This window comes from Trachymyrmex cornetzi, unplaced genomic scaffold (genome assembly GCF_001594075.2).
Source record: "Trachymyrmex cornetzi isolate Tcor2-1 unplaced genomic scaffold, Tcor1.1 scaffold23, whole genome shotgun sequence".
Lineage (NCBI taxonomy): Eukaryota > Metazoa > Arthropoda > Insecta > Hymenoptera > Formicidae > Trachymyrmex > Trachymyrmex cornetzi.
The window spans coordinates 4,330,389-4,357,439 of record NW_017296956.1 but is presented as its reverse complement, the minus strand read 5'-3'; the positions used below and the strand labels follow the sequence as shown (position 1 = coordinate 4,357,439).

Genomic DNA, 27,051 nt, shown 5'->3' with positions numbered 1-27,051 from the left:
TGGCGGCGATGTGTTATCATCGTCCGGGTGCCCCCTCACGTGTCATCGTCAGCGTGCACCCTTCGCGCTTCCACGCGATCACTCCGATCGATATTCTGATCTTGATTTTCCATTTTGCAGGAGCTACCGTAGTGTCCTGGCGGGTGAATAACCAGGAACAGCTGTTCGTTAGGTAAGTACACGCATGAGATTCCATAATGCTGCATGATTGCACATAGCACTTTGACAGACAAATCATAGTTCCCGCGATTTCCTTTCGAGTAACGCAATTAGCGCGTATTGTTCTTCAAATTTAATTTTCGTATTTCCTGTATTCATTCGATCAGAGATATATTTTTTCAAATTATAGAGCATCTTGAAGAAAAGAAATGACATGTTAAAATTGGACATGTATAGTATGCCTTCCAAGCGATACAAGTGACACGATGTCACACAATGAGTCATTATATCCTTGTTGTTTGCCAATGTTAAACAAGGATGACATGATCACTGTGTCGCACCGTGTCGCTTGTCATCAGAAGGCACATATAGATTGATTAAAATCTTGCATAATTGTTAACAGACGTTCAAAAGAAAATACTAAACTTAAGTAATATTAAATTTAATATTAAATCTTTTAACATACACATTAGAACCGCGGATCTAAATTAATTAAATCACGATTCAAGGTAAATCTAGCTTTTTACGAGAAAGGGTTGTCATCATAAAAGTAAAATTACATGTAATTCGTTATGATTATTTGTGAAAAGTCATAAAAATCTAAAGCTCCACGTGCAAATCCAAATTAACTCAAAAGAAAAACTATCAGATAGTAAATAAAAAATGGCATACAGCCGCGGTTTTAGTGTTATCATTAAACCTTAATTTTATATATCATTGATATATATTTAATATTTACGCGATCAAATTTTGCTCCTTACAATCAGATTTAATCTAAACACAATAGACCTCAAAGTTTAATCTCTTTACGTGAATTATAATTGATACATTTAATATTCACGCGACCCAAATGTTGCTTCAGATTTAGATTAAATCTGATTATAAGAAGCGACATTTGGGTCGCGTGAATATAAATGTATCAATTATAATTCACGTAAACAGATTAAACTTTAAGGTCTATTGTGTTCAAAGTCTAATATATTTATAGAAAAATATTTTAAAAACATGTCGACTTTTCGTGAATCGTCCTGTATAGGTCATAAGACGCGGTATATAAGAATCGTTGAAATAAACGTTGACGCAAGTTGTAAGGTTGCGCGCGAGGTTACGCATCTTAGATGAGATAGAATGCATTTAGCTTGATCACATATTACGATGCAAAATTATAACGTCGAAAGAGCATTTACATGAGCAATCTATTGCAGAAAATCAAACGGATAAAATAATTAAGATCGTAGAAAGTTATGAAACGACATAAATTGATGAAAATTTAATGAATTTTCCAACGTTTCTTAATTTTAAGTCTTGTTTATACCTAAAGCGTTCTGTTAATGGGAAAGTAAAGGTTGTATTAAAAAAATGTTTAAGATAAATATTTAAATTTAAACTCTTAAGTAGAGATAAATATTTAGACATAGTTTGAATTCGAAAATTATTAAGTTGAAGAATTTTCTAGTATTATTATAAATTATCTAACAGATATATTGAGAAATTTTTACGACAATTGATAAAGAAGACTTTAATTATGAGTTATATTTGTTTTGAATTCAGAAACAAAATTTTAGAATTTTACAAATAAAAGCGGACCATAAAATACAATTAAATTGTACAATTAAAATATTTAACACCTCGGTTTATGTCATCGATCATTAGTTCGAGATTGCAACACTGTTAAATTCATAATGCCAAATTATACTTAATTTGAATTATTTTAAATCATTTCTACTGCTTTTTTTTTTTAATGTATCGTTAATTAAAAACTATGGAGTAGTTGATTAAATTTAATCAGTTTAACTCAAATTTTGTTTATTATTTACCAAGTATGCGTACGTTAATATGAATATTTACTTTGAAATAATCACAGAAATTTGATTTATATTTTGATACACAAACAAGTTAAAAATAATAAAATATTATTTAATTGAAAAGATTAGGTTGCCATTGCTCCTTTGAGCATATCTCACACAGTAAAGACCTGGACTATGCTAGTCACAGATTACTCTTCGAGATTGGCACTTTCTAGATGAGAACAAAATCTGCTCGCGTGTTCCACATGCGCACAGATTGCCCAACAAATTGCTTCCAGTTGGATGAAAAAAAAAACGATTGCAAGTTGTCGAGTACAAGAATGAAACGATTAAAGTATCATCATCCACGAGAACAATATATGCGCAGTTTAAACCTCCACTGCTGTAACAGTTAATAATATAATCGCTATAGCAGGCATAAGCAAGCGAATAACGAATTATAGTTTCGATGGATGCAGATCAATGCCAAAATCTGTTTCGTTCACGATGACTCACAAAAAGAGATTTCATCGTTGTACGTGACTGATTCAAGGCTCTCGCCGCGAAATGTACCGAAACGATACGCAGTTCCAATCAGACTGAGAGCAAATCGAGTTTACTCGATCATATTTTCCAGTCATCTTTTAATTTTTTAATCCAATTTAATTGTACATTCAAGATTCTGTTAAACGCGCATTTATTCGCATAGTTCGTTTACACCGAAATATTAATATCGATTTAATAATTCTGCTTTTTCTCGGGTGTTGTTTTATGACCAGTCACTGTGAGTGACGATTGTTTTTTTGCTATGAACAGGATGAACATCAGACTGTAACGCTGTGTTACAAACGCGACGGCAATGCATTGAATACCTCGGTATGGCACAAACGGTATGTTCTTCCTCTCGTTTTAGTGTACGCGAACATTGTAAGTTCTCTTTGATAGATATAAGTAATCTTCCTTTTCGGGTTACATTGTTCATTTTGTGAATCAAACTTCTGAAAATCCACTTACTATTATATCGAGAGAAATCTATACATATGTACGTAAGCAGTTTGATAAGTCAGTGACTTTTTAAAAGAAGAGTAGTATGTTGAAAAATAAGTCAAATTGTGGTTCAACAAAGTTAAAAAGAAGTCACTGACTGAACAAAGTACCTTTGTATTTTCCCAATTTTTATAATTTCTCTCTCTCTCTCTCTCTCTCTGTTGGAGAAGATGTCTCTTTCTGTCTCAAGTAGTATCATTCTTTCGCGACAATGCAATTCCGTAGCACGAGAAGGAAGAGACAACGAGAGAAGGCGCGCGGGCGCGCGCGCGCACACCTGCCGAGAAAGAACCGCGTAAAAGCGCGGTGCCCGTGACGATCGCTTTAAAAGCGGCAGCCCGAGAGCAGACGATGAAAAAACTGACGGAGAGCGAAGGCAAGGGCGCTCTCTGGACCAGTACATACCTTATACACGGGGTTCAGGGCCCCTCGTCGCTTGCCAGTCATCGGTCTTTCCGACTGTAAAGCCGCTGTCGAGACTGGGTTTTGCAATAGATCCGTGGCTATCGGAACGATGACAACGTCAAACCGAAAAGTCATCATTTCAGTACATTTAATTACCGTACCGATTGTGTACTTTCACTACGAAACTAACCTCGCTATTTCGGCTACGTAATAGATACTTGTATATGAAAGGAATTGCGGTGAATTACTTGGCGAACTCGGTTATGTATCTTTTTAAACAAGACTAAATAGAACGCAATTATTTCTTCTTGTACATACGTACTATTTATTGTTGTATAATTCGTCTTATGGATATAATCGCGAGTCATCGTTCGGCCGGCTGCTGCCAGAACGTGGCCATCCAGGGAACACACCGTCAAAGAATTTTAAGTAACACACGTACACGTACATCGTACACGGCGCAAGACGCTCGGCAAACACGCTCGTAATTTACTCCAATTTCCCTTGAAACGGCTATAAAAGTTACGTCGGTATGTCCGGTCGTGGCATGATACTGATCGCGATGCATCGTGCGCGATGTACGAGGTATATATTTTAATTACGAATACTACGTGTTTGATGTTTAGAAACAAAGGTTTTCATTTCAATTAATAACATTGAAGAAATTAATGCTCAACATTCGATGTTCGTTTACGGAGTTTAACAAGCAACAAAATCTCCAGTGAATTTCATATTATCTTTAATGAGACTTTAACTTGAGGCGTTTGGTTACTTATTAATATCAAATTTCACACAAAAAGAGGAAAAATAGCTCTCGAAATAATTACAAGAAATCATTAAATTGTAAAATTTTCCTCAAGTGCATGTAAATATAAAATGCACCTTGTATATATAAATTATTAAATGTATTGGCTGCATTCAGCAGAAAAAGCAGCTTTACAACAGTTGTAAAATTCTTTAACGATTGATATTGCTCCTATAGTTCTGAATCTAAATGTATAAACTTATCATATTAAAGAATTTTATAATAATTGCAAAGCTGCTTTTTCTGCTGAACGCAGCGAATGCATTTAGTGACGATTATCAAATCGTGAAACGAAATTGAGTCAGTCGTTCTGAAGCTGACCGGTTGTACCCGCGCACCATCGGTAACATGAGAGGACCACGTGCAGCATGTCGATCTCTTGGTTCTTACAATCCGACCGCGGATGTCGACGTGCCCTCGTCGAACATCTGCGTCCACGACGGGGCCCAAAAACGGAAATGAAGAAGAATCAGGACGAAGCGGCGATGCGTAAACGGCGACGAACTATAGTAGGGATTCCGTTAGCGCGATAAAATAATCAGGCGAATTGCGATTTGCCGATTATTTTACGGTCACGGCAAAATAATGATGGAAATGGGTAACTTTCTGGGTCTGTTTTTTATTCTTGTACCAGATTGTACTAAAACTCTTTTACCAAATATGACATGTATATATCTACTTTACTTTTAGTTCCAAAAGTGTATACCTTTTCAGCCATACAAAACAGCCATAGAAATTTTTGTTATATTCGATATGACCATAAAAAGATAAAACTCCGGATATCTGGCCATTCAATTATTCTCTTCGAAGGTCTAAACCAAAGACATGAAGACGTCATCCGTATCTAAATAGTGTATCTAATGTATAACATGTCAATAAAAATGAGAGAAAGGAAGCGTGAAGACAGTCAATTTTCCTTTCTTCTTAACAACATTACACCGTAGAATAGAAAGAGACGGAGACTGATCATCTAAGCGCCCTATCTATCTTTCATTTTTGTTGACCAATTGTACAAGACTGCACAGCCCATGTTATATATCGTATCTATGGTCTAAACTCTAGAATGAACCTAAGATTGTAAATCTTTATGAATAAAGAAAGATTCAAACGAAACGTTGCAATAGGTTAAACACGGAAGGAATCATCCGGCGTGATTGTACTGAGAACTGTAGACGTATTACTAGCTACCCCTTTCGACTCCAAGACAAGCAAAGCGACCTAACTGTTCCTCCGTTGGTTCAGGAACAAAGACCCATGACGGTCGGGAATGACCCCCGAGGGGAGAAAGAGAAAGAGAGAGAGAAAGGAAGACAGGACGGAGACAAATAGCTAGAGCGAATCAAGAAAAGCGACAGAGACAGGCTACGAGTGAACGAAAGGGGTGCGGGTATACAAATGCACGATTCATCTTGGCGAAGGGATGGGATGATGATTAAAGGTCCCTCGTCTATCCTCACCACGCCTAAAGACGCGCCACGATCACCCATACACATGCTTCGCGCACATTCTCGCGAGAAGGAGAGAGAGAGAGAGAGAGAGGAAAGGAAAGAAAGGACATGGAAAAGGAAAGCGTCGTTAATGGCTGCTGGCAGGACTCAACCATGAAATTTCAACTCCACTTTCAGATTAGAGGTTTCGTTTGAACCGTGGATTTGGTGAAGCTCGTCTCGATCGCGTGATGTTCCCTGCGCACTATGTTACGAGAAAATAATTCGGAGCTAAAAATCGTTCGTTCTTCAATAAGAAATCGTTTGAACGCGCGCATTCTCGCGTGGTGAACAATAACCTATATACCTGGATAAACTTTTTTTTATAAGGGCTCTGATGATAGAATCTATTGAATCACATCTATTGAAATTTTGATCGTAAAATCTTGGTTGTTGAACTAAATAATTTCTAATCGATCAGGGAAATATTTTAGATCATTACGATCTTTCTTCAAACATGGACCAGCCTTTCTTGTACTACTATATAGGGCAAGGAGAATGTCAAACGGTGCAGTGGCATGTCAAAAACGTCCCGCACTCGCGTGCATTTGACCTCACATACGTCTTTGTCGTCCGGGATTGGTCGTGCTGGGCATATGGCAAGAACGTCTGTTTCTAGTGGTAATGCAAAGGCACTTGGGGGATTCTTTCTTCGGGCTGTGGAAACATTACGATTAACACGCGTTACTTTACATACCCTACATAGTTTTAACATCATATCCTCAAAATCCGAGTCAAAATCTTTTTATTTTGTAATCTCTTTTAAATACAACGATATCGCGAATTAACCTAATAGGCGCAAAGTATCGTTAATTCAATGATATAAAATGTTTACTAGATATATCTCAGACCCTACTATGTCTCCTAACATAGGATTATCACAAAGTTTTAAATTAATGAAATGTCAGGGAAATTGTAAACAGTCAGGGAAATTAGAGAAAAGTCTGAGAATTTTGCAAAATTTTTGGAAAAATAAAAATTCTTCGTTTTAAAGAGGTTTAATGTGTGCAGTACATCTAGTTTTGAAATACTATCAACTTAATACAAGCATTGTCAGCACTTGGCAATATTAATAGTAATTTATATATTACTAATATTATTAAATTGCTCCCACGACGAAATATTTGTCGGTTTCTAAATCAGAACGAAAATACAGAAAAATTTCAAAATATTGCAAGTATCAGGAGAAATCATGAAATTTTATTTGAAAATTGAGGAAAAGTTATGGAACTTTAGGATAAGAAATTTGTAATAAGACAAACCGTTGATCGCTTGTCATCAACTTCAACGTATATAATCATATATAGTTTCAGTATCTAATATTTTTTGTTGTTCTCTTTATAAAGACTAAAATTAACCACATTGATTTACGCTAACGGGAGCGATGTATAAATTATATGTCGTGCTCTGTTACGTAAAGATCTCGTAGAAACGAAGCCGCGATGAAGAGAGAGAGAGAGATACGGAAGAAGTAAAATAAACGATAGATCTTGTGGAAAGAGCAGAGCGAATAAAGGTAGAAAAGAGATTTGAGAGAAAGAGAGCGCTAATGACACCGCGCCAGCCGTCGTCTCGACTTTTTGCTGATATTCGCAGCGTAGATTTGCACGAGGAAATACGAAACGGCCGAAGAAGCGAAGCCGCGACGATAACCAATGATAAACATTCACGTGTGCGAATGCCTCTGCAGCAACGAAACGGCCCTGTTTGCGCACTTAATTCGTGTGATAATTATCATTCGGGGGATCTCTGTATTACGTTACGTTCCGGACGAGGAAAATACTAATCGTAAAAACTTGCTTCGGTAGCACACGTTGTACTTTACGAGCTTGACCATTGGGCATTGGCCACGGTTGAGACGAGACAATCGATACTACGTCGCTATTATTTTCGCTTGTCTTGCTTTAAAATGTCCATAAAATTATGAGCTTTATTCAAATTGCGTAGTTTTTGTGTGTGGCGCTATTTTTAATATGGTGGTAAAAAATAAACATATGACTATGAGAGATGAAAAGTCCATTTTAAGAGCGCATGTGTATTAATATTCGATTTGTCTTTTATTTATATTGTCTTAAAAATAACGGATGTTATAAATGTTTAATGATACATTGCGGTTTATTTGCAGCATCCGTAACTGCAGATCGCGTTATTATTATTGCGTTATGGTCGAAACTTTGACCATCCACTAGTTATAGTGAGCACGTTTACGAGGGAGATAACGTGGCTGCGCGCGAGCGCGCTTATCTAACACATAAAAAGCGTCGTTTTGACATAAAACAGACCGATACGGCGACGCGCTTCCGGTGCCGTGGTGGTGGAGCTCTTTGGGGTGACAAACCCGCGGGACGAACTTCGCATGACTGCCATCGACTCGATTATTTATGATTATACGACGAGAGAATGCATTTCCGGTCTATAAAAACGATCTCGCAAAAGCGACATTGCTTGTCGGATAAAAATTGATTAGGCACTGATAGTTGCTATCTCCAGAGAACTTTGACGTAGAGAGAGATTAATGGTTTATTACGTGAACAGGTTGAGACATGACGTTGATAAGCGGTAGATAATTTTTGCGAACGCTGATAATTAGAAAATTCTTATCGTCTGAGAAATTATCTTTTGTAGACGCGTCATATTATTTCGAATCAAAAGTTTTAAATTAATCTTTTAAAAATTAATTCAAAATCGCACGGTTTTGCCGAAGTATCTATCTAAAAATTTCGCTAGATATAGATTTGAAAATAATTCGGTTAGATCATCAAAATAATTACGTTATAGATATCTGCACAGCATTCTCTTTCTTTTTTAATTACGTTAGAATTAGAAATGTCAAATCGTGAAATGTGATGAGTAATATTGCAAAAAGTTTTAATATTCCAGCAAGTTTGAAAGTTCTATGTAATTATCTTGATGGCTCAACGAAATTATTTTTAGGTCTGTATCTAGCTAAATATTTAGATACTTGAGTAAAACCTTTTCTTCCTTATAGTTTTTCTATATAAGCGGTTGCGATAAAATATGCGCATGTTACAAAAAAAATTGAAAATTCGAAATTCAGTGTCGTTGAGCGCGAAATTGGAAGAGTGAAACGCGCATCATTCGTCTCCGTGAATTCGCAGAAATTAAGAAGAAGCGGTGCGGCGCGGCCGATGCAACGGGACGACACTGCACCCGATCTTGCACCCGCGAGCAACGCGCCGCGGGAAATAATGCGCACGGTGGCTCCGAAGCGGAATCCAGTTGAATGGGAATGCTGTAGAATGCCGGCAAAAACCGCAGCCAGCGGGATCATTAGTCTACGGCCCAGCCTATAACCCATCGCTGCCTTTATACCGGGTGGAAAGAAGTTCAAGCGAGCAAACGCGCCCGCTGTTTTTCGTTCCTCACGCCGCAGAGTCTCGTTGAAATTTCGCCCTCCGATGCGACGAGAGATGTTGTAAACTTTGAAAAAAAGTCAGAAATTGTCGCTGTCGAGTACGTATCTCCGACGAAAGGGTTTCAAGGCGAAAAAAGGAGCAGTTTAATCAAGGTTGTCATTAAACTGGAAATTAGAAAAATTAGGGAATTTTTACGACAATTGAAAACGGTCAGGGAAAAGTCAAGGAATTTTGCAATTTTTTAAAAAAATTAAAATTTTTTACTTTAAAAAAGTTTAGTATACGTATACGTTAAACCAACGCGATTGTGGAATACTACTAACTTAACAATTAAAAATGCAAGCAGTGTCAGCAACATTAATAGTAATATTAATTATTTTATTATTTATTTTATGCGATATAATTATATAAATAAATAAATAAATTATTTACGAAAATTATGGAAAATCATGAAATTTGGTCTATAGATCAGAAAAAAGTTATTTTAAAATGAGAAATCTGTGATAATCCTATTAATGAAACTTTGTCGTCTGATGTTTTTTTTAATCTTTAATCGATCGTCTTCAATCCGCCATTACAAGCGTAAAAATTCGATTGTAGAATACACCTTAAGAGAACTTGATCTAACGAGGGACGTAAGGGGATTCCCTTCGCGAAAGTAATCCGAATACAAATCGCCCCGCTTCGATATCGAGTTCATCCCTTTGACAAACATACGAAAACGAGTGAAAGATCTACCTCGACCTTTTCTTTTCAATTGTTGCCTCGTATACAACATGAGTAGTGCTTCACTCTATAAATAAGATCTTTCTTCCACAGTTAACCTCGAATTTGTAGACTCAGCTTTGCGAATTATTCGTTCCAAGGATCCTTAACTCTACAAATGGATGGTCAATACGAAGCATCTATTTTATTCCGTCTTTGATAGATATTCGTATCCTAAATAACCGAATTCATAATTTCTGTATTTTACTGCATTTTATATTGTATTATGGTACTTGCTTGCATGTTTATCTTCTCTTATTCCTAATTCCTACAAATTTTACGTGACATGAATTCTTGACATCGCAATTTCCTTTCAGGACTTTTTGTATTGAAAAGATCTCTTTATAAATCGTTGATTTCATTAATCTTTCGTTTGTTGTGTAGTATCACGCGATCGAATAGTAAATCGAATAGTATAAATCGCGCGAGCCATTCTAATATCATATATATAAATACGAAGTATAAGACATTTTTCATTCACAATTCCATATACTTAGAAAAAACTAAAAACCTTCTTGCCCATTCCTGCTACATTAATCATGTCGTGTATGTTGTTATTATGTTTAGTCGATCGGTGTCATAAATTATGAATCTAGATCAGATTTACTGGAACGTAATCGCGCGATGTGTAGTAGCGGTAAGTGGAGCTAGGAAATTGCGTTATAAAATTGAAACTTGTACATATCTAATGAATAGTGAACAGCGATTCAAGGTCTTCATCACTCGTGTCACGATCTGAAGCCAGTTGGCGGAAAAGCCCTTTCCTCTTTCGCGAACGGCCGCGCCGCGCCGCGAATGACACAGTTGCGCCTAATGCGAAAAGAGCGAAGCTTTTTATGCTAATTGCAAGTTATCCCGAGCGAATGCGAACGGAACCGGAGCGTGCACAAACCAGCGAACTCGACGGCGAAAAAGCTCCGCGCGAGGAAACGCGAGCAAGAACTCGCTCAAGGCGGAACGCGCGGCTTAAGCCGTAAAATAATTGCGTGTTTTGCTAGACGTCAAGTGAAGTACTATGCTCAAATCTTCCTCGCGGACGTGGAATTCATTCGACGTTACATTTACCGCTTGCGAGGAAGATTGCAAAGTTCGTATCCATGTCCCGTGTTTATCACCGAATAAATGCAGAACGTTGGACCTGAGCTTTTATTTCCATAAAATTTATAAAACATAAAATTAGCTATAACAATTTGTAACCTGCATTTGATCTTTTATCAGGATAAATCGCGTGACATGTTTCTTATTATTATTCGTAACCTGAAATCCTTCAGAATTAGCGAGAGTTCGCCATTATCACTGTCGAAACAATTATTTTGAAAGATCGAAACGTCGTTCAGTTTCCTTTATGTAAAAGCCGCCCAATTTACAGTCATTGAGCGAAACTCAGATGTCCGGTCGGTGATCGTGTGATGAGATTTAAAATCCCGTCTGCAGCGGCAACGGTGACGGCATCACCACCGAAGAATTCGCTCAACCACAGCCCACTCGTTCATTTACGATATGCACCGACCTGATGCTCGTGAGGAACCGCCAAATCAGCTTGTTATCGCGACTCGGCAATAAACTCGGTAATAATTCGTGACTACCGTGCTTAACTTTGGATAACATCACTACCGTCGCGTCGCGTGGAATCAAAAATAACATTATATTTCAATATGTTAAGAAATTATCTTTTTCGCTCTTCTCTGATCTTCATTATGTACCTTGTTTCATGAAACTCGCACTTGGAATCTATTCGAGCGTCATGAAACAAATCGATGATGGCAGATCCAGAAATTTGTCAAGAGAGGACCATTGATGTGCTCTTCAAGCAAAACTTTTTTTTTTAATCACATTAGAAAAGATAATATATTAAATTATTACATTGAAAACGTATTATTTAAATGTATAATTCATAAAATATTTAATTTAAAATTATATTAATACAGCAGAATAATATAATAGAATCTACATATATTTTTTATATCTAGGAGTTTATAAAATTAAAAAATATATATACTTTTTTTTAATATTAAAATTGTGATTAAGCATTAAAAAAATGTTAAAAATGTACGTAACATTTTGCTATAAATATTTTTTAAAAAGAAGACTGCTAGAGAGAGGAGGAGCTATGGTCTCCTCCCTATGACATGGATCCGCCAATAAATCAAACATGAGTTAGTCACATACAAAGAACCCAGATTTGATTTTAATTGATTATATAAATTTAATTACTGTACTGTTACATATTTGAATAGAGAATGAAACATTTATACATCCAGCGGATGTTTATATACATATAGAATATAGATGAATAGATGTTGGTTGATATTCTCTCTATCAAGATTCTCTTCAACTCGCTACATCTAACAACCGAAGTATCCATTTATGGCATAATTTATCTCGGATTTATGATCGCGACATCGAGAGAAATATTACGATGGCAGTTTGACTGTTTACGAATCTTATTTTCATTTTTATTCCTCGTAGTTTAGTATTTTTGATTCAAAAGAATGAAAAATAGTATCAAAAAAGGCAGATACTTAATTTCTACGTATTAATAACAAACAATATCCAAGAGTGCGTTTAATGATGCGTTTGTGGTAGGATCGTGCATCAAAGGATTAAAAGGCTCGCGTTGAGTAATGAAGCTCTCTCGGGAAAGCTAGTCGAGGCAATCGAGAAGGCGAATTTGTTTCGTCTGATTTGGGCTTCCGAACCTAACCGTTTGGATCGTCTCGCAGCGAGTCGGTTGGTAATTTAACGTGCGCACGATACGACAGAAAATTACGCGACGGCCTTTTTGCCGGGCATATTTCCTCGTTTATCAGCGTCCGTTAGGTTCCCATGACCGCTCCGGCTAGAAGCAACTTCGCCCCGACAAGAGCAGCAACGCCCGTGGCCGTGCACCGCGAACGCGTCCGACCTAGTATAAATAGGTTTGCTTCTTGCCGACCTTAGTTAAACAAAGTTTCACGGTGGTGGTAGACGGGTACAGTGCGACGCGACGCGGGGGTTGGATGCGGGTAGAGAGGAGTTCCTGAACCCTACGGAGCCTCGCCCTGCTGCTGCTGCTGCTGAGCTGCTGCTGCTGCTGCTGCTGCTTCTGCTGTTGCCGGTGGTGCTGCTGCTGCCTGCTCCTGCCGGGATCCGGGGAAAACGCAAAAACCACTGGCTTCGGCGGAGCTCGAAGCGGATAACTTCGACACGTACCGGGTGTCCTCACTTGAGTTCGGTGCATGGGTAAATACCCGTACGGCTATACTTACCCCCGTGAGGGAGTGACGAAAACGCGCGAGATTAATTTCCGGATTACATTCTCAGGGAGGCGACGTAATTTGAAAGATAAAGAAAAGTCGAGATATCGGCGTCTCTGATATGGAGAACGAGTGAAAAGACGTAATATATTCTCCGTCGAGAAAAACGGATGCGGCTCGGGTTTATTTACGGCGGGTCGTGGCTTCATTTTCATCTACTTGCTTCGAAGAGCAGATTCCTTCTCCCTGTCCCTCCTTGCGTTATGGAAGAACGCAGTTTCAAGTTCTGTGCATCATTGATAATCATCATCGTGAAACTGTGATGTCGGGACTCCGGGACATCATGGATATTCTTGATCACGAGAAGATAATAGTATGTTATAATTATACGCTCTCTTTTGGCTCCTCTTTTCTTCTTCGTTCAAACTCGTAGACTCGTATAAAAAATACGTTCGTTATTACACTTAAAAAAATGATGTTATATCAATAGCATTATTTTAATTGAAAATAATTTTGTTGATTTACAATACCGTTAATGAAATAAATACGTCATGCTCTTATTTTAATAAAATTTCATTTGTTTTGTCAATACTGTTGAATCAGCAAGATTATTTTCAATTGAAATAATACTGTTGATATAACATCATTTTTTCAGTGTACATTCATAGAAACAGCCGAGACCATTCTCAAATGGACTAGGACTTGGTCACGCACTTTCACTTCTATCAACATTCGGCGCTTCGACTTTGCACTTGTGCGATTTTATTTACGTTTTGAAGCGTAATATCTAAACGTTTCTATCGTTCGGAGTATTTGAAAACGTAATTATATAATCGACTCTCAAATAATGTTTAATGAGTGGATTGGATAAACAATTTTTCTATTGATTGTAAATATTTATTATCAGTGAAACTCGAGACTTTTTAAAACCGATCATAATCCTGGCTTCTTCTTCTTTCTAAAAGAAGGCTTCAATGGAACGAGTCATTAGAAATTTAAAATAAAATATTCAGTTTACACACACAGGAAGTGTAATTCCGAATAACATCGATAAATTCTCGTTTCCAGATTTTTAACTCTTTCGTGAACATTTAACTTACCTTTTTTTACATAATTCTATATTCATCGCTAATCTTACCCCCCGTAGTAAAACGACTCGAAATAATGCGTACACAGTAAAAATATTTTATACTTGTGTTAGAAACGATTTCCATAGATACTCAAATCCTTATTAAAATTTTGTGTTAAATTTCTAACATGTTCGAATGTTAATTAAACATAATTATGTTATTTTAATTTTTTATTGCCTTTATTTGTTATTAAAATTTCATTTGCCTCGGTAGTCTAAAGGCTTAGGACGCTCGCACGGTATGCAAGAGATCCGGGTTCGATTCCCGGCCGAGGTAATATTTTTCGCAATAAGAATTAATTATTTACAGATTTTAATATGTTATTCATCATTATTAAGATCGTTTCGAAGATGCGAATAAGCATCAAAAATTTGTTAAATTGCCAGTCAATTTAACTCGTGATATTACTGCGGTAGTTTAATAGAGTTAGCGTTTCAAGACCGAAAAATCATTTCGGCGCGCGTTTCTGGGGACTACATACTCATACGTTGTATTCACATAAGAATCATACAAGCATTAAGATCCAGCTAGACCGTTTGAGGCTTTGATTTCTATAGTTTGTATTATCGCATATACGGTCCTATAATATATTATATTATTAATTTTTTATGTTAAATTGGTGTTCAACATTTTGTAGTGTCGAAATAATATCTACAATTTATGTGTAAGTGAACAAATAATATAAAAATAATGTTTTAAAACGTAAATTTTAAGATGTGAATGAATAAAATGCGTGAATTTAATGTATCATAAATATTAATTTTACTGAAAAAATATATACGCTTTCATAGTTTATTGACAAATTATGTCAGTGTTTTTTTGCATTAATTTTTTATATAATATTTATGTTATTTTCTAACATATTATCTTGTGTTAAATTAATACAAAAATTCGAGTGGACGGTTTAAGATACGTGTTAAATTTAAATACAAATTTTCCAAGTGTAATTCGCCCACTGTGTTTTTCGTGCATCGTGCAATACAACGGTATCGGAATTATCCCGGTGGGGGCCCCGAAATTATCTTTGTATTGGCCATCGAAAGAGGTCCACTTTTTCACGATAATTCTTGGCCGCGGCAGCCCCCCTGAGACGAATTCTCGTCAGAATTTCACTGACCGATCGTAAATCGCAACCGTAGCAGATGGCTGAGTAGCTGCTTCTCCAACACTTAATGCACTTATAATGCGTGGCATCCGCTTCTCGCATTTTGCCGTATCTTTGCGACTACAAGACTCTGGCAGGGATTCTCTCTCTCTCTCTCTCTCTCTCTCTCTCTCTCTCTCTCTCTCTCTCTCGAGGGCGTCGAGTTACTCACGAGGTGAAGTGCCACAAGCGCCCGCAAAACTTGTCAAAGAACTTTCAACTGTTAACGATGGTATAATATTAATTCGGAATTAGTTTGCTGATTCTGAAGTTCTACGTTATATCCGGAAGAAACCAGATGTCTCAGAGAAGTTAATTGACACTTGATCATTTAAGAAAATCCATCTCCATTCTTCGACTGTGCCAACATAGAAAGTTACATCAATAATTATGATATTTGAGATTATCAAATTTACATGTTTTGCGCACATGTCATTCCATGTAAAATTGTCAAACTGCACGAAGAACAATAAAAAAAACTTTACACCTGTTTTATTTTAATTTTTTTTTTATAAAAATGCCACCCTGTTAGATATCAAAGAAGCAATGATAACCCAATTCCTTGAGATAAATAAACATTTCGTTAGTTTTAACTTCCATATATGTTAAAACGTAAATTAATCCATGACAATGTCGATATTAACGTGTGACTAATGCCCGTTTTTACCAACTTAAATTACCTTTAACTTACTTTTCATCTTTTTTCAGTTCCGAGAACCAGAAAAGGATAAAGAGTAAATTAAACCAAGATTAAAGTTAATCTACATTGGTAGAAATAGACATTAGTAAATAATGAACTAAATTTGAGTCAAATTTAACACATTTCTTAAATTGTTTAATCCTATTGTTTTTGTTAAATTAACAACTTATCGAATAGCAGTGGCGACCTATAAAAATGATTAAAAATAACTCAAATTGGATAGAATATGATATAAATTTAACAATGCGTCTCGTCTATGTGCGATTATGAGTAATTTTATTAAGACTGTATTGGTCACGCGGTTGCACAATATTGTAGATACCGTGCGACGAGGAGGACGCGAGTCCATATAATTCCGACGAATTCGTTCCAGTTCTATAAGAGAGAAAGAGAGAGATACAGCAGCTTGATCGTAAGAAGCGCTGCGTCGCGTCGCGTCGCGCCGTGTAATTGTCTTCGGCTGCAAAAGCGCGCAGTCACACCTTATTTATAATCCTGTCGATTCATGACGCTCTATATATCGCTTTGTCGTATCGATAATTAGTTTTCGCGTGTGCGAACGTATTGTCGCCTGTTTTACACGAGGAAGAACAGCGATTGATCTAACTATCGCGAATAAAATGCAGATAATTTTTACGAAAAATTGTTAACGATACCGGCGAGAAGATGTTTACAATAAATATATTGTTGGTTTTTTCAGGAGTCAATCAGTATTAAATCTTGTTTTCATTATAATTTAATGCATGTGTTGTCCGAGACGACATCCGGTTTCCGTTATTTGTAGGGCGAAATTAAATATCGTAGTGCAATCGCGTAAACGAATCCGATCGGAACGACAGGTCGATGTAAATCAAAATGCTCGTTATAACAAAATCTGACGGAGAATAGATTGTGCTCATATTCTTCACGTACGTAATATTTCTGGTTTCTTGAGAGTAGTTCCACTACGGGACATTCATCAAAACCGCGGGGGAATTTTTCACCGGTCTACCTTCGGTTTCTTTCTTTCTTTTTCTTTTTTTTTTTTTATTCTGTTTCAAGGCGTATCGATGATTCGCTAGCTGTTTAGCATCTCTGACTTGCTAACGACTCATTAAAGCCGAAGGGTAATTTTTCACTTGCCCGCTCATTAATATTCCTTCTATGCCGCGAACTCTCTCTCTCTCTCGAGCCATTCACTGTGTAGCGCGAGAAACGGTGGAATCGTCGTCGAATCCTCGTCGCACTCTCCTTATGGTCAGAGATAATGAGCGCGCGAGATAATAATGCGGAAAGATCCTTTGGGATTCGGGATATCTCGGCTCTCGACGTCGAGAGACCAGCGTAATTTCGTGTGGCTGCGCAGTCGAGAAAAAGAAGTCGATTGAAAATTGTTGTTGCCTGTAAAAAGTGCGCATAACGTACGTGCCGTGAGAGTTAATTCGCTGTAACTTATATCCTCTTGCCTCATCAGAAATACCGTGGAAATATATACCACGTACTTACGACTTTGTGCATAAATCTATAAGGTGTGAAAGATGCGAGCATCCGCTGTACCGTAGCGAAAACGATGAAACGTTGTGTTGGTTGCTTGTGATCATCATTGCAGAGATCATGGAGATGCGCTATAAAGTGCCAGCAGCGTCGCGTCGATTAAATCGGCGTCATCAAGATTACACCTGGCTTAATTCAATCTCTCTGTGATTACAGTCGAGTTGAAGCATATAGGGGTTCTCCCATCCTTCGCCTCTTTCTCCCTCGTTAGAGAAAAAGTAATTTCCATAAATCGACACGTAGCATGTGTCCGGCAAATCGCGCACCGGCAATTACCGAGCACCCTGTATACTCGCGTTGCGCGACGATATCCCGCGAATGCCGGGCGTAACCGCGTCGAGAGACGAGAATTGGGTGCCGGGCGTAGCAAGCGGCAACGGGAGATACCAGCAGCTAGAAACGCGACCAGGAGGAGAGAGAGAGGTTGGAAACTGTGATGCCCGCAAAAAGCATGGCAGACAGCGCCGATCGTTTTTGCTCGGCGTCAGCCGCGTTCCTACCGCCGCGTCGTCGTACTTCGTGGTGGTACATCGTTCTACCCTCTCTTCCTCTCACCCCTTGCTCCCTCTCCACTCTTGCATTCATCCTCCCTTCTGCCCTCTTCGTCCTCTCTCGCTCTCTCTCTCTCTCTCTGTGTCTTTCTCTTTTCGCTGTGACATTCGGGTTGTCGCGATCCATCTATCTGTCCGTCTCTCCATCTCTGTTCCCATGTTCCGTTCGCCTCGGGATCGTGCAAACGGATGGGATTACCTTCTCCTCCTTCTTCGCGGTTTACGCATCCAGGAAAATGGATTACATCGTATTGCTGCGAGGGAATACGAATAGCGGCATTCGCTCGGTGCCGGTGATGAAAGCGCATGCTTCTGGAATCGAGATTTCGTCATTAACTTCATCATTGGCTGTCAGGATTGACCGGTGCGCGAAAGGCGATATTAGAGTGGAACACAATCGGGTATCGCTTTTGACTCGCACAAACGGAATTCATTTTCACTTGATGGCTCTAATTGTCTTGATCAGCTATCAGATGGCAATTCAGCGCATGTTGGAACTTTTTGCATATATATAAAAATAGACATTTTTGTATCTGCTTTTAATTATATTTGCCCATTTTGAATTTCCTCAAACAATTGGGCAAGCATTTTTATCGATCGAATTGGAAATTAAGTACAGCTCGAGAAACGTGATCTAAGTATTATCGATACGTTTCGATTTCGCGAATCCTCCTCGCAGAGGAGACTTGGATCCCGAGTGTATCCTCAAGCTCCTTCTTGGGAACATCTCCGCGGCCCCTGACAGGCTTGACTAATGGTCATCCTGCATCCGCCCTCCGGCTTTATAGTTCTCCATCTCTTTCCTTTTCTCTCTCTCTCTCCATGGTGTCTCACGCAACGCGACATCTCCGTCTCTCTTCTTTCGCATCATCGGGGATATCAACCGCTTTGAGAGCGTTCTAGTTCGCTAACGAAAGGGATCAACGAGTTTTCTAACTTGCTCGAAATGATCTTAGACTCGACAAATCGTACAAATATTTCGGCCGCGCATTCTAAGAAAAAATTTACAAATTTATATAAATATTTCGAATAATCAAATAGTTTATTTCAACGGATTTTACGTCTAAATATTCTTAAATTGTTAGAATATTGAGAACAAATGGTATTGTTACGAAATTGACTGTTGGTTATTAGACTTTTTTTGCAGTATATATATATATATATATATACTATAAATAAAATTTTTTTTCATTCCCTATAGCTCTTCCAACCAACCTCATATACAGTGAAACGAATTTTCAGGGATTCTTTCTCGTCAGGTCTACGATGCAAAGTATTTAGCTGTGTTATACAATGAGATATCGTAATCGTTATATTCATATGCGTCCTTACAAAAAATTATAGAATAAAACGGCCAAGAATAAAAAATCTTTCCTTTTTTTTTCTTTTTACGGAGACAGTAACTTGGTTACTCTCTATTGACCTTTTCATGTTCAACTTCTTTTTTATTATACTTCAAATATGGCAGCTATGCAGCTAGTTGTAAAACTGCTTTCTCTGTAGAAAAATTCCTGTATGCCATATATAACCGAGCATTGTTTATCGACCTGACTATATTGTCTCGTTTTCCAAGAATTTCAGGCTGCAAGAGTAATAAAAGTATGGCCCTGCATGGTATTAGCGTCGATACATCTCTAATGCCCGGTTGCACCAACGTTACTTTAATTTTAAGCGAGGAAACTTAGAACTTTCTTTGTCCCTGTCTCTTTTCAGTTTTAAAACGAGATAGAGAGAGTTTTAAGTTTCGCTTAAAATCAAAGTAACGTTGGTGCAACCGCGTCTAAATCAACGAGGCACAATAACTTATATCTTATATTAATAACGCTATTTTGTCGATCTTCATAGTTTTGCAAGACGCAACATAGCAATCACACTACAAGATTAATCGCGAAACCAATATTGACCTGTTTGTCGTCAAATTTTATGAACCACCCTCGCAGTATTATTTATACATCGATTTATACGCAACTCGTCTCTATCCTCAGCAGAATACGCGATCGTAAAATTCTGCGCGATCCTCGTAAATTAGTTAAACGAGAAGCTCCGATGGAACTCTCGTACGAGAGTCTAAACCGCGCCTGCAAGAATGTAAAAAGCTCAAAAAGAGGAACAAAAGTGAATTATTTATTTGAAGCATTCTTCGATCGTTACTATTTTCCATTTTTAATATATATTTGAAATTTTAATAATTTAAAAGTTCAATAAAAGTTGCATTAAATAAACTTTTTTTTTATTACACGCTTTCTTGTTAGAGTTTTTGCCGTTTCTCATTGTCAGTACAAATCGTCAATTTGTTCAACAAATATTTACACCTATGCATCACCCACTATATATATCTACAGACAGTTTCATTAATCTGACATCTGATACGTGCGCAATTTACAATAACAATGCAATAGCTGCGAATAACAGAAGGAAGAGATATTCGTCCGCATATTTTTCGATGTTATCGACAAATCGAAGATTCTTTGTTTTTTTTTTTGTTACAGGGAGGGAATAATAATAATACCTGCGCTTTTCGCATCTGGGCGTAAAAACAAAACGCGCGAACAAATAAATTCTCGCATCGTTTTTAAATAATATATTTTCTTCGATTTTTCATAGGATATTTGTCCTGTTAAATAATGGGAAATAGACACGTAGTAAATAAAGGAAACGTAACACGTGCAACGTGTACAGTGAATTACAATCAAAATATCCAGACGATCATAATAAAACTTATAAACGAGTATTCTTTCTAGAGAGTACGCGATTGTCAATTTTTTTTTTCATTCTCCAACGACTGGATCTTTGTGTTTCAGTAAGCAAGCTGTGTTCGACGGAAAGAAAGCGATTAGGGGCGGCATACCGTTCGTCTTTCGTAAGTATAATAGATGAAGCGATACATCATGTTTACGGCTGTATAGGAAAGAAAAGAAAATAATTTGACCAAAGTTTAAAGAGCGAAGACAATCTTATACGCAAATCCGAACTGCTGGTAAAAAGAGCCAACTCGAATACCGTGAAAATTTGACTGAAAGTCTAATTTAAAAAGCATGTAAAAACAGCAGCGATATATTTACACGGTTAACCCCTTCGTAGTGTAGCAAAAACGAGATTTCCGTGCTATCAGGGTGTAAAAAAAAGTTTCTTAGATTTCCATATTTACAATTTCAGTATTAAAGTTTTTTAAGTTACTGAATTCAAATATAATATCAGAATTTCAAAATTCAAAAAACACAAAACGCATTAAAATTAATAAAACAATTTTTTTTAATTAAAAAAAAATATTTAAAAATAAGAACATGTAGTTAAAACTCGCTACGACCTCATTTCCTCTCTTTTCATGGCTTTAGGTTTAGCGGAAAGGAGGATTTATCAACAATTACTCTATATTAATATAATTAATATAGTATTTTTTATGAATTATTATTTTTAAGTATAGCAAAGTTTTATCTGTCATTTAGAAAAACAAAATTCTAGTATTTTGATTCAGTAACTTTAACAATTTTGTAAAGAGAAGAGTACTCACTTTTATAACAATTCATTTAGTTTTCAAATTTTGATCCACTATACCGGAACCGCCATTTTGAATTTACAAATTTAGATGCCATCTTTGGATTCAGCGATCTCGAAAATCTTAGCATCATTTTGATAAAAATTTAATTATTTTTCTAAATTTGAATTGTCATATTGGATACGCCATTTTTAATTTTGAAATTCTGATATTATATGTATATATTCGAATTCAGCGACCTCAGAAACCATAGGAAATCAAGATTCAGACAAATCATAAGGGGGTAAGTCAGTAAAGATGCATATATATGGTACGTTACACATTGATGGCACGTGTTTTTTGTGTGCACATATGCTATACATATATACAGTGAAAGGGTTAAGTAAAGCAAAGTTTGATCTGTCATTTACTTTTCAAATTTTGATCCGCTATATTGAATCTGCCATTTTGAATTTTGAAATTCTGATATTACATTCGGATTCAGCGACCTCACAAATCATAGGAAATCAAGATTCAAACGAATCGCAAGAGGGTAAGTAAGTTTTTTTAGATGTGCATACGAAGGTAATTCGAAAAGTTTTCGGCCTGACAGAAATAACGCCACAAATATAAAATGGTTAAAATTTTAGACAAGTTTGATTCTTCACAGGGCTATATTGTTAAAATTTCAGACAGATCCATTCATTAGTTTCGTTATTTCGGTCGTGTAAAGCAGCAACCAGATCACGTGAAACCTGATGAAATACGGTGCTTGCGGGACCAATTCATGGAATTTTACGACTGCAATTGAAGAAATGTGGGTGGTTGCATCGCCATGATGAAACCAGAAGTTGGTTGCTTTACAGTCTTTTACACGACCGAAACAAAGAAACTAATGAACGCATCTGTTTGAAATTTTAACAGTAGCCCTGTAAAAGATGAAACTTGTCTAAAATTTTAGCAGTTTAATATTTGTGGCGTCATTTTCTGTGTCAGGTCGAGAATTGTTCGAACTTATCCTTTATACATTATACACTGGTGGCACGTCTTTTTTGTGTGCACATATGTATACCCTTCATACACAGTGAAGTTAATCCGATACGATGCACGTTATCTCCACAGCACAATTCGGAACATGGACGTATGGACCACCCCACGGCTTCGCCAGGATCATTCGTTGGAACGTGGAGAAGACGCCGGAGCGATTGCCCAGCGGGGACATCGAGGCGATATTCTCGATAATGGACAATGAATTCACGCGATCGCTGTGGAATTCACAATTCAGGCTAACATACAGGCTAATACTGCGCGAGAAGGAGCTGCATTTTAATATTGGCGTATATAACCCGAGCAGAGAAGATCCCTTCTCCTTTAATCTGCTCCTACACACTTATTTCAAAGTACCCGATGTCAGGAGATGCCAAATTACGGGACTGCACGGGTGCACGTTCCTCGACAAGGTAACGTAAGCCTCTTCTGTGTTAGGTTAGGTAAATTATATATAATCCGTTAATTTAATTAAAATATAAATTGATCGAAAGATTTCGTTAGAAATTTTACTGTAAGACTCACCGTAAGACTCACGGAAAAGAATCGTTTATTTTCAATTAATCTTAACTAGCTGGTTATTAATGACTCAGCGTTACCTGCAGTGGAGAGTCGATTTTAAAACTTGCGCAAAAAGATCTGTTATTACACATATAAAGACTAGTCATTAAAGATGAACGGCTTAGAACGGTGTGTACGATGCTCCGTTAAGATCGAAGCGATTACGTATCGCGGCCGCACGCAATCCTGTCTGCCTGTCTCACAAGTTGTGTTTCATTCACGCGCACAGACTAGGGACAACCAAATCTACCAAGAAGGCCGTGACGTCGTCACGGTGTGCGAATGGACCGACCGGATTTATCAGAATACGCAGCCGGAGCATATCATCACGAATGTCGTTTCCGGTAGGAAAATGCGCGTGCAAAAGTACAACTTTCCCGACACGGTCGTTTGGAATCCTTGGCAGGAGAAGGCGCGCGACATCCCGGACTTCGGCGACGACGAATTTCCTAACATGATATGCGTCGAGAGCGGACATGTCAGTAGTCCGGTTGTACTATTGCCAGGAACGGCCTTTGAGGCAAGCCAGATATTACAGGTACATATATATTTCTATTCTAAACGCGAAATCGTGTCTGCCGAAATCGGCGCGATTAACGGTAATCAAATATATAGATCAAATTATAGATGTGTCGTAATATCGTGGTAATTAAGTTTATAAATCAACAAGTCTATATTTGTGCGTAATTGCCTACAGAACGAAAATTCGCATAATTATCGATACCAATACCGCGATTGAATCTCAATCTTCGTGAAGGTATCAAACGTGCGAAAGTCGTATGATCTTACATTGATAGTTTGATGTTTTATAACGTTCTTGCATTTGTAATAATTTAATTTGACAGAATTAGAGTTCTTAATTTTCCAGAAAAATAAAATCGAGGATAAAATATTGGATTTCTTTTGGTTTTTTTCTGAAAAATACGGAAAAATTTTAAAAACACTCCCTTAAAGTGTTCTTAATTTTCCGGAAAAATAAAATCGAAGGAAAAAAATGTGTATTTTTCGGTTTTTTTCTGAAAAATACGGAAAAATTAAAAAAATACTCTCTTATAGTATTCTTAATTTTCCGGAAAAATAAAATCAAGGAAAAACCTAAATTTTTTCCATTTTTTCCGAAAAAATACTTTTTCGTTTATATTTGAATTTAATGACAGAATGTTGCTTTAAATTATTTTAAAAAGTTATTTTATTTTAAAAAAATAGAAGATTTGTCTCAAATTTCAAATACAATGATACGATTGACCGATAACAAAGTACAAAATACTAGTATTTTTTGTTACACACAAAGTATACTTATATTATTTGACATCTATAATACTTTTTCAAAAAAGAAGTACTTGCTTATTAACACAGATTTGCGATGTACCTTTTAGATTGCAACCTTTTAGGCCCCGACTGTACATTGTACACGCGTATACGGCGTGCATAAAATAAAGAAATAAATTTATGTCACATTACGTGTATGGTTTCTTTTCTTAATATTCAACGTCTTTGCCATAAGAGAGAGAGAGAGAGAGAGAGGGGGGGAGAGAAACTTATTCATAAATTCTAAAAAAATTTCTTCAGAGTTAGTTAAAAGTAAAAGAAATTTAAATATTTTTCTTTTACTTCTTTACTTCTTACTTTTAATTCTTACTTTACTTCTTACTTTTACTTTCTATTACTAAAAAGTAATATTTAAATATAAATAAAATTATTTAATAAAAAAAAAGACTAGAAAAATATGGCAAAGAAAAAAACCGAAAAAAACCTATTTTTTTCCCAAATTTTCCGAGAATTTATTTGGACTAAGAACACTAGTCAAAAGGATCGATTGTCAGAACATACACTCATAATTAATTACGTACAAAAGCATACTCATGTCGTCATATACTCTTATCTGAAATCTTACTGTTATCCGTAATTACGATCATTCGTGAAACCACTCATTACTATACGGAGTAATTGCGAATAGAGAATAATTGACAATCAGGCTAATCATTTTTTGCACTTCATTCCAATGGACTGCTATTTTCAAACTAAATATTTCTAGCTTTTTACAATTATAATTTCAATTGGCAAGACACATATTAAAAACCTTATACAGAATGAACAAAATTTGTTTTTTTCTGTGAAATTATTTATTATTAAAGTAGCTATCAAAATACGTTATTAAATCAATGTTATTGTTATCAATTAAATATTATTAAATGCTTTATATTGTATAATTTTGTAACTTTAAAATTTATATCGTTGCAAGTTTCCTATGAAAGGATTTATATGACGTAACACTATATTAATTCTGCATAAGATAGAAATAGCGAATTGCAAATGTTACAATATTTATTCATCACTATGATAAAAATCTTTGCAAATTATAATTTTCCTCATGTTTGCGTAGATACAGGTCTGCACTCAATACTGAAATGAAAAGCTACAGCTCTAAAATATACGTCCGGAAGTTGAAACTGTTGAAAACTGAAGATTCTATAGAATAATCGAATGCTATAATCCTGTTAAATCTTATAACCAATGGGGTGACGATCGAGAAATGTATCAATGAACTATGTTTTTCATCGACTTATTCTCATAGGTGATGTGAGTAGAGAGTGGACCGACGTCACACGTCAATGCTGGAGGCGGTACCAATTCACTGCTTCCGACGTCCTCAGCGACATCGTCCGCGGTTTGGCCAACGGGAACGGGGTGGCTTTACATGCCACCACCTCCGCCACCCCCGCCACCTCCGCCGCCACCTCCGCCCCCCCCGCCATTGCATCCATCGCAATCGTCGCATCTGCACTCGCATTGCGTTGCCCAGACTTGCACGATATGTTCTCTGAATCTTTAGGAATCTTTAGATATGAGATGAAGTCTGCAAACTGTGCGAGCCCCCGAAATCTCTTCGCTTTCCACTCCCCTGACCAATCGTTTCCTCGAAAGACTCGATACCCCCAACGCTGCATAGTGCAGATTGTATCTTTTTTTTTCATCGAGTCCGTCGAGAAAGCGATGACCTGTGTAGTAAAGACAAGTAACTTAGTTAATTTTGTCGAAGAATCTGTCTTCCTTCATTTTGCTTATCTTTATCTTTATGCTTCGTCCGTGCTTTACGAGGAATCACGAAAAACTAAATCCAAAACGGCCAATCGCGAACGTGAGGGATAGATCAATTTATCTCTCTTTGTTTTTCGCCGTCCAAATAACAATCCAACATAGGATTTATAAATAAGTCAATTACATTGTCCGAAAATAAAATTGTTATCTTGTTTACACAATATTTATTTTTCTTTCATAAAAAATATTTAAAAAATTGCAGGGAGGTACTCGCATAAGTATTACGCGGAAGAGAATAGGATCCTTTTATTAGACTTTTAAAGAACATTGTCTTAAAGAAAAAACTTGCAAAACGAATTAAAGTTCACTCGATTCGTCACAATAGGTATGCATACATTCCATATAAAAATGGAAAGTGAAAGAAATATATGTCCCAATTTCGTATTCTCACCACGTTTAGATATTAGCATACAGTATATTGTTTATAGATGTAGATTGGAATTAGATATGTAAGCGATTTTGTTAAATTTACGCGATAAAACTTTCCCAAGTATTATGATGTAATTACGTACTCATTCGTTTCGATAAACGGATTCGATCTAGTTTGCTTGCTGCAGGATGTACATTTGGAATTAGTAAATAGCATAAAATGCACTTGAGACGTATTTTGCGTTATATGAGCTATAATAAAAATGTTCTCGCGAAAGACTTCATATATATATATACACACACTTTTTAAAAATGTTTAAAGGCACTATACTTAATTATATTTTCGAGGAAAAAAAATCTCTTAAATGCGTTTT

The 27,051-nt window shown here is 36.7% G+C and overlaps 1 protein-coding gene across 2 annotated transcripts in view; it reads left to right on the top strand.

Moving 5' to 3' along the window:
- LOC108760737 (glucose-6-phosphate 1-epimerase) overlaps positions 1-26,997 on the top strand; it is a 27,641-nt gene extending 644 nt beyond the window's left edge. The window contains exons 2-7 of one of the 2 annotated variants that reach the window (XM_018506847.1): positions 121-172; positions 20,928-20,986; positions 22,107-22,154; positions 22,724-23,061; positions 23,439-23,747; positions 25,785-26,997. In XM_018506847.1, coding sequence (XP_018362349.1) covers positions 121-172; positions 20,928-20,986; positions 22,107-22,154; positions 22,724-23,061; positions 23,439-23,747; positions 25,785-25,793 — 815 coding nt within the window. In that variant the 3' untranslated portion in view covers positions 25,794-26,997. The remainder of the gene's footprint in view (positions 1-120; positions 173-20,927; positions 20,987-22,106; positions 22,155-22,723; positions 23,062-23,438; positions 23,748-25,784) is intronic. The other variant, XM_018506848.1, reaches the window with a different exon arrangement.
- Positions 26,998-27,051: the final 54 nt, after the last annotated feature.